The sequence below is a fragment of the Montipora capricornis genome, chromosome 3 (assembly GCF_036669925.1).
Source record: "Montipora capricornis isolate CH-2021 chromosome 3, ASM3666992v2, whole genome shotgun sequence".
NCBI classification, from domain to species: domain Eukaryota; kingdom Metazoa; phylum Cnidaria; class Anthozoa; order Scleractinia; family Acroporidae; genus Montipora; species Montipora capricornis.
Window position 1 is genome coordinate 38,880,159 of NC_090885.1, and position 8,756 is coordinate 38,888,914.

An 8,756-nucleotide genomic window follows, 5' to 3' on the forward strand; every position below is an offset into this window, starting at 1 on the left:
GTCAATAAATGATCTACTAATTTTAATGAAGCGTCACTATCATATATATTTCTTAACATTTAACTTTATAACTGTTTTAAAAAATCTTAATTTTCGACTACTTATTAAACGGTCTATACATGTAGGTAACGTACTATTTAACTTCAGCACATAGATGCAAACCGGTTGGGAGAGGAAAGCAGCCAGTTGAGCGATAAACGAACTCGCGTTTTCAGTTTTCTCAAGTAACCAGTTTTCTAAAAAAAGACATCTCTAGCTAAGGGAACGAGGTTTTCGTTTCACCGCCGTGTGTTTGCGAGTTAAATGAACATGACGTCCTCGTCAAACAGGTTCTTTTGTCGCTCTGTTTCACAAATAAGAAATTCTCAACGGGGGATTGCTGAACGATTAATGAAGCGTAAAAGTAATCCTTTTTAATTTGCTATTTTGAATCTATTTTCCGCCAGTAACATTTATTTTCTTATTAGTATCACCCAACTAGTGGACTAATGCAAATCCTGCATTTTAATTGGCTACGCTATTAGAGGACTATTAGTAATAGTCCTCGAGTAGCGAAAAGCGTGACGCTTTTTTTTTTTTTTTCCCAAATAAATATTTCTTCAACTTGCATTTGCTAACTTTATTATTGCCTTTTCTGTCCGACTAGTTGGGTGATACTAAAACAAAGACCCTTCGCCCTCAAGAGCCACGGGTCAATAGCTAGCCCATTCGTCTTCGCCTCATGAGCTATTGACTCTAATTTTTAATTGGACCGTCTTCATAGTTATTACTGTATCATATCCTTAGATATATATTTTGACTTTTCAAAGTTCTTGCATGCAAGATATTCAGTTTGTCAAGCTGAAAAATTCTCATTTTGGTCAACCGGAAGTGAACGCCAATCTATCGCTTTCTTTCCCACCTTCTTTAAATACTGATTGGCTTGAGAGAAGTGCTTGCAGCCCAGGAAGCCTCGATGAGCTGACAGCGGAGAAGGATGAACAGCTTTTAATACACAATGCTTTTTCTGCAGGAATGTAACAGAATGATAATCATCATGATACATGTATGTCCAATACAGCTGCATAATGAGATTCTTGGTACTTTCAATAATGTGTCACAAGGTGTCTCCTCAAGCCTAAGAACTTCAAGTACTACTTCTTCATTGGGTTCTTGTGAAAGTCATAGTAAGAGGGTCACTTTGTGATGCATACACCAACTGATTTGAATCTCATTATGTTGGCCTACGAATGGAAGCGAGGCTGCCGGTGACCCTGCTTTGATACAAACCTCCGTGCTTTTGTAATGTTAATACGGACTAATTAGAATCACAACAACACAATTTACATGATAAAAGCAGTGAGGTCTGTATCAATGCAAGGTCACCGGCAGCCTCGCAGCCATTCATTGGCTATGTTGCTGAGCAAACAACTGTAAAATGGCCTATTATAGACATAATCATCAGAAAAAATCATTCAACTGAAAAAAACCTTGGTGCCAATAACTGCTGTTTGTAAATTTGGAGAGATCCGGTAATTTAGGTCTGGAATTTCGCATGAGGAAAGGTTCAAGGGAGCAATTTTCCTGGGTCTCAGAGCCAATCCTGGTGGAGGAATCTTCTGAAGGAATAATCAATATCATCCAGCTGCACTGCCGTTTGTCAGGAGCTTTCTCTATTGCTTTCTGTCTTGGGCCAAGTTACATATTGATCAACATCCCTTGCTGATCATGCCCTCAATACATTGATGAAACATCAGCCTTGACCCAACCACCCCTAAAGCACCCGCAGTCAGTGAGTAAAATCCTGTGGTGCTAGCGAAAGTAAAATCAGGTGGGGAAGGCTTAAATGGCAGAGCTCAAGTTTACTGGCTCCTGCATTCTGAGAATACCTGTATGAGGCAGTAAGGTTCACCCTGCCAATTTAATATTATTATACATTGGACTCACTATAGCAAGTATTATTGGCTAATTTTGAAATTTATGCAACCAACATAATTATTTTAGAAGAATTTGTCTGTTACACACTCTAATTATTGTTGGTATAGGGTGCCAAAGTGAATAATTACATAAATATTTTTTGTTGTTTTAGAAAGAAGAACATCTGGTAATTTTGCTGCTTTTAAAAATTATTGAATTCCGGCCCTTTTGTTCCAGAGAATCAAAGTATAGGCATATGGAATCACACAAGGCTCCAAATATCACGCAAATCTCATCCAAAAAAATTGTTTTCTTGTGCATTTTTACCTTGTCAATAAAGCTGCCTTTCTTCTGAGCATAGGCACCCCAGAGTAAGAAAACAACACCAGTGAGATTGGAATTGATCCACCTTATAACGGCATCAGTAAACTGTTCCCAGCCCTGAAACAAAGTGTACAAGCTGCAATTTTAGGAGCAGGTGATATAATGGGTGAAACAAGGTCAATAAAAGAGATTGCGGATGGCCAGCAAACACTTTAGCTGAAGACACTGTTTCGGAGACTGTTCGTGACTTATTTTGATACGAAATTTCTGCTTCTAAACACGCATGTTAAACCAGATAAGAAAAACCGCCCATTAACAAGATAAATAAGTATCAAATGTGTAGATACTTTCTCAAGGCTAAAAAAAACGCAGTTGATTGAATTGTGATTGTGAGCCATAGGATTTTTGTGAGATGAAACCATGAGTCATTAAACTATAGTGAAGTATCGGAACACCTGCAGACTATTTCGTCTATATTTCTGTGGAATCTCATCTTCAAACACCAATGACGAAATTGGGTTTTGGCTTCCATCAATCAAACTTCCACCGCCAAGCCAAGAGTTGACCCAAAACCATGGATGCTGAAATCAAAATTGAAACCTCTTTTGTTTCCATGGGAAAATTTGTACAGTTGACCTCGATACCAATGGAAAGCAGTGGAATCTGTATGAATCTTTTTACTGAAGAACCTCTAAAAGGATATCATAATGGTATTAAAGCTGTGAACTAAAGAAAAAGCTCAAATTCACTTTCCGGAGGTGGAGTTGATCTTCCCAGCTACGTTTGGAAATTTGATTGATGGAAGCCAAAACGCATTTTGCACTTACCACTTGAAGATGAGATTCAACAGAATTATGAAAATCACAGTAAGACATTTAGTGCTTCATTGATGACATGCAACCACTTCCTGATGAAGGTGTTGATGTAAACGGTACAGAGATGTTTGTGCATTGCCAAATTAACCATGAAAGATCGTAATAACCAAAAGAGCACCACATTGGATGTTCAAGTGTTCAAGTAAGGTCTCTTAACGTAAAAGGCTATAGTAAGAGGTTGTTGTTTACATGACTGCTGTCATTATTGCTATTATCATTGTTCACATGGTTTCTTGTTTGTTTTCTTAATTGTATTTGGGAATGAATGGTGTTAATGTACTGTACCCAATGAAGATTATGACAGTTTTCCATCTTTCCTAAAAAGCTCATTAATAATTCACGAGGAAAACAGCTTATCAGGTCACCGATAAAACATCAAGTGCATTATCTATTTTCGAATTCCCCATAATACACTTTGTTTGCCCCCCAAATTTTGCATAAACTACATGTATTGTTTTCAAATGCTCTTGGGGACACTGTATATTCCCAAGAGCATTTGAAAACAATGGTTTATGCAAAATTTGGGGGGCAAACAAAGTGTATTATGGGAAATTCGAAAATAGAGAATGAGATTTAAAAATCGATAACACTCCTCATTAGAATTCTTATATAAAGTATACTAATAAGGTATAGCTCGGTTTTCTTGAATGCTAATAATTAACTTTTTGTCTGTTCAGACTCCAGAGGGACACGCTTTTTGTGGAATGTGTTTCAAACAGTTCAATAAACTTGTAGGTTGTGTTTTGTTGGGTCTAACACCACTAGGCTTTGCTTCATGGTTTAAAACCTGATAAAACACTGCTGCTCATTTATTAAACAGCACATTATTATTAGAAAAGGAGGCAGTGTGGCCCAGTGGTTAGGGCGCTTGCCTTGAGAGCCGGAGATCCCGGGTTCAAGACCCGCTCTGACCACTCGCTGAATTTGTTCCTGGTAGTCCCTGGTTCAACTTCCCAGCTGCACTTGTATATAGCCAACTGGTTTGCCTCCGGCCAGTTGGGATTCTTAACAGTTGTTGTTGTTGTGTTCTGTTGTTTCGTTGATTGTTTCATTGGCCCTGAAAAGCCCCTATGGGGAGCGGTCAATTAAGTATGTATGTATGTATGTAAATTCTCTGAGGATCATATGAGCTGAATAGTGCAAATAATTATGTACAAGTATATCTAATGTGTATCTGTGTTAATGTTGTAGCCTCACCTTATCCTTATGCGAGTTAGCCTTTGATGCTACAACTGTCAGGCAAGCATTCAATAACAGGACGCCTGCAAATAATATTTAAATTTTTGGCGGGCAAAATTTGAAGTTTGGGGAAACACAGAGGCCTAAAACTTGGACAAGTGTCTTATTTCTTTATCTTCTATAAGACAACAATTTCTTAGCGTTTTGCACTGGATAGTTTTTGATTTATTTTTTTTATTGCGTGACAGTGAAAACGATCTATTATTGGAAGTCTTAGGTAAATATATTCCACAATGTCAACTTCAGGCAAAGAACCTTGGCTTTCTTCCTTTACCATGGGTCTTTAATCTTGTATCTTGCGATTCTTAACTTACACTGTACCATGTGTATGTTACTGAGGAGACATTGCTTTAAAATACATGTACAGTGTACCTTGCTTTGCCCAGCCCGTGAGGTATCCATGTTTGGGTGCTTGGAAACCATCAATATCATTCTCTAGTTCCTTGTAAATATTTACCAAGCTAGTGAGGAAAAATTGATTGTAATCTCTAAATGGCACATCTGAATTGTTATTTCAACTCAAGTACAATGATGACAAAATTTTGCAGTTGTGGTTGTGTCACGTAATTATTATTATTTTTGTCACCAGTTTGTAGATAGTATTAGCCACTCGTCTTGTTCATTAGTGTGAGTGTTAACTACCTATTGTACGATTCCCTAGTGTATTATGTATTATCTGATTTAGTGTTGTAATGTAGTCATCTAAAAAAAACATGTTTTGTCGTAATTTGAATAAATTACTTATTTTTGCTTTCTGGAAACCAAATTATCATTGAAAAGATTACCTGACTTTAGTTCAAACAATAACCCTAACAATCATAGCCCCTCTACAAGTCCAGAAAACTCCTTGCCAAGCATTGAAAACAATCTTGTTGTAGAAAATGGGCAGAAATGTTTGTGTATTTCCGTTGACTGTGCATCCAATGGAGGACTGCTGCTAACAGAATTGTCTGCATGACAACATGTTAGTGCAGACAGTTTTTTGCTCCACTACAGCTCATTCAGATAGATTAATTTGTTTACATGCACTTTACCTGGGTGGTATAGCAACTCCAGGAGGGACACTGAAACATAGTCCATGTGCTTGCCTTGGGCCATGATAAGGATCTTGACCAATGATCACAACCTTAATCTAAAAATTGATCACAATCATGTACATGTTTACATGTAAACCCTTAACCATGGACTCCAAATACGTGTACAGGTAGTTAAAAGTCATTCTATTGCTTGAAACAAGAAAAGTACTTAAATTTATACTACTGCAAGTACATAGACCTTATTCATAAATGGAGGTCAATTTATGATTCTTTTGTCCAAGTGCAAATTAGCATACCAAGCCTCAATACCATGCAATGAATTGAAAAGAATTCTTGCTCTAAAATGAGGCTTGGTAGGCTAATTTGCACTTGGACAAAGAATTATAAATGTGACCGCCATTTATGAATAAGGTCTATGTACACATTAAATTTGGTTTAAATTCTTTTGTTAATGCAAGCAAAAGGGACATTCATTCAATAAACCACGTGGTCCCTTCTCTCAAAAGTGTTAAAACTAGAATGTCAAATGAAATGTATAATTTACCAATGAAGACTTTTATCTAAGTTTGACTCACATACACACACACTACAAGTATATTTTACTATAATTAATTTAGATTTATAGATTAGTACAAAATGCTATATCTCCAAATGCTGATAAGAAAAATAATTTTGACATAAGTTAAACACATAAGAATAAAATAATATTATTACAAAAAACAAGAGAATTTTCTAATACCGGTAATACCATAAGAGAGACACAACTCAGTAATTTCGGCAGTTTCTGCAAGTACTGGAGCAGAAATTACAGAAAACAAAAGAAAAAAAAGACAGAAAACAAAACAACTCTAAATAAAGACTAATCCCAAGTGACCAAAAACACAATCCAATTCCGGTACCTGCAGAAAGGCCCGTAATTTTTTAAAGTCTGCAATACACAGCGGTGGATCTGATCTTCTCTGGTAAATCATTCCACATTCTAGGGATATAATCTTATCCAAAAGAGTGTAATCCAGATGTTGCATGTGGTTGGTTGATACCTGTTGATCACTTGGCAGTAAAGGACTACAATCTTGGAAAGAATTAAGTGGAACAGCAAACCCGCACCCCCCCTCCCCCCTAAATCAGGGATCACACAAAAGCCAAAACGTGCCATTTTCCCATCCTTGATTTGGGAGGGGGGGGGAGGGGGGTACAAATTTCCCATCTATTTTGTCCACGATTGCAGATTCATAGCACGATTGGGTAAAACCTCAAAACTTACCTCATGTATGTCACATTGGAGTGTCCAGCTGTACACATCTTTTTCTGGCAAATCATCCATGAACATAAATTATTAACATTTTATTAACAGCAAAACATGAAGTTGGTTTTCTTGAGTTGAGCCCTCAACACCAATACTAGGTCTACCTAATGGCATTTTCACAGATAAAGCTAAGTTTAGAGGAGTTCTTAGATAAGAGTTGGCTTGCATGAATGACCATTTTCAATCCCATGGGTAATAATTTCTCATGAAAGACTGATTTCGGGAAAAAATCAATCTAAAAATAGCTTGGTCTGTACAAATGTAAAACGCCATCCCACAAATACAATGAAGTTGTATACTCTAAGTCATCGGCTCCTGCCCTGATCCAGTACTCGCTTAATTTTAACCTCGCTGTTCATAATGACCTGCTATCAGTGAGGGTGGAAAGTGCAGGTTGCAGGTCATTGTTCTCCTGTAATTGAAACAACCCAAACCTTTACAAAAATGATAACCTTAGGCTTAAACATTAACAACATTGTTTTAATTGACAGTTTTAGTTATTAATAATTAATTGTTTGAATGATCATTATTCAATATTGTATTGTAAATATTGCAAAGCGCTGTTGAATTTTTTATATAAGTTTATATTATTATTATAAAGGTAAAGGTAAAGTCACTGCTTACCACCCAGAAGGCCCATCAGGCCGGCGCTTATCTCCGGTTTCCGGAGCATGAAGCGACTAGGAGTATTTATGCTCCCCCCTGGATGGGATGCTAGTCCATCACAGGGTTACCCCCAGCATTAGGCCGGTACCCATTTATACACCTGGGTGGAGAGAGGCACCGTGAGAGTAAAGTGTCTTGCCCAAGAACGCAACACAATGTCCCCGGCCAGGCCCCGAACCCGGACCACTCGATCTGGAGTCGAGCACACTAACCATGAGGCCACCGCGCCTTATTATTATTAAACATTATTTTTTAGGCCTAATGTTAGCAATGGTAAAGTTCTGGGTTGTTTCAGCTATGTTGAAACAGTGACCTGCAACTCTAACCTGACACCTGCAGTTTACACCCTCCATATCAGTAATGCTTCTTTTCCCTCAGGAGTATGCGATAGGAGGGTTTCACTATTTGCTATTTCACCCATCCCATAACTAATGTAATACATTTTTGGGGGTTCTTTGCATAAAAACAGTGTTATTTACTCTTGGGACTGTATTATGCTTCAGTGAACTGGATACCCAATGTTTTAATGCAAATAAGCCCCGAAAATGAACTGTACTATGGGATTGGTGAAAATAGCGAATATGTAAAAACGATAGGGATGTCAAAAAAAAAAAATGCTACCTATGAAAAATTAAGAAGACATTTTAATGCCATCATCACTACAGAAACAAAATCAACCAGTTAAACAGCTTGTCTTCAACCCTCCCTTGACTGTCAGGAAGAGGAGTTTTATTGGTCTCTTTTGTTTTTTCAACCCTTAGGGTGGTCCTCTGGGGTGTACCAACTACTGCGCTCAGGGTGGGGGGTAGGGTGGTTTAAGCTCTTTTCCTACCTGGGGGATATACTGTTTTCTTCAATCTTTCCTCCTTAACAAAACTGGTGAGCTGGAAAGAAATGAGAAAACAATCAGATAAACTTAACTCTATTTAATTTTCTAATCCGAGCGATCAACAAAGTGTACCTTAACAAAGTATTCCTTGCTGAACTCTGCAGCCAAAGCTTTTTTCCAAGAGGCTCCAAAAGACTGAGGACTTTTACTTGCAAGTAATCTCTTTTCTGCTTGCTTTCGATTGGCCTCCATACGCTCTCTCTGTTCTGGAGAGAGATTGGTCAATGGTCGTTTTGCATTTGATTCGGGCGAACTCCCGTTCGCAATCTTGGAAGACTTATTTTGCGGCGAATCCGACCTCTCATCGACATCACTTGCGCGTCGCTTAGTGCCTGAAGTGTTGAAAAAGCTGGAGATCTTCATCTGACTTGCCATTTTGCTATAGTTCGAGTTTAACTCCGTCCAAAAATCGAAAATTTGTTCGTTCGATGCAACATGCAATATGGAAAAACAAATGTATCTTTTCCCGCCAATAGTGTCTCCGCGATTAGCCAATCATCATGTAGTCATCGGTCAAGCCGATT

The 8,756-nt window shown here is 37.9% G+C and overlaps 1 protein-coding gene across 1 annotated transcript; it reads right to left on the bottom strand.

The window, feature by feature from the left end:
- Positions 1–8,694, bottom strand: LOC138043101 (uracil-DNA glycosylase-like). Its single transcript, XM_068889225.1, has 8 exons — positions 8,305–8,694; positions 8,176–8,227; positions 6,636–6,679; positions 5,369–5,466; positions 4,707–4,795; positions 4,293–4,357; positions 2,224–2,337; positions 1–1,006 (listed from the first exon to the last, which is right to left on the bottom strand). The coding sequence occupies exons 1-8, from the start codon at positions 8,605–8,607 to the stop codon at positions 836–838; spliced, it is 936 nt and encodes a 311-aa protein (XP_068745326.1). The 5' UTR covers positions 8,608–8,694; the 3' UTR covers positions 1–835.
- Between the last annotated feature and the right edge of the window lie 62 nt (positions 8,695–8,756).

What these genes read in the sequence shown, in the direction of transcription:
- LOC138043101 (XM_068889225.1), bottom strand. Translation starts at nt 8,607, where the DNA reads ATGGCAAGTCAGATGAAGATCTCCAGCTTTTTCAACACTTCAGGCACT. An exon ending in GAAAACAGTATATCCCCCAG is followed by an intron (nt 6,680 to 8,175) that starts GTAGGAAAAGAG and finishes ATGATTTGCCAG; the next exon opens with AAAAAGATGTGTACAGCTGG. An exon ending in TCCAATGTGACATACATGAG is followed by an intron (nt 5,467 to 6,635) that starts GTAAGTTTTGAG and finishes ATCAATTTTTAG; the next exon opens with ATTAAGGTTGTGATCATTGG.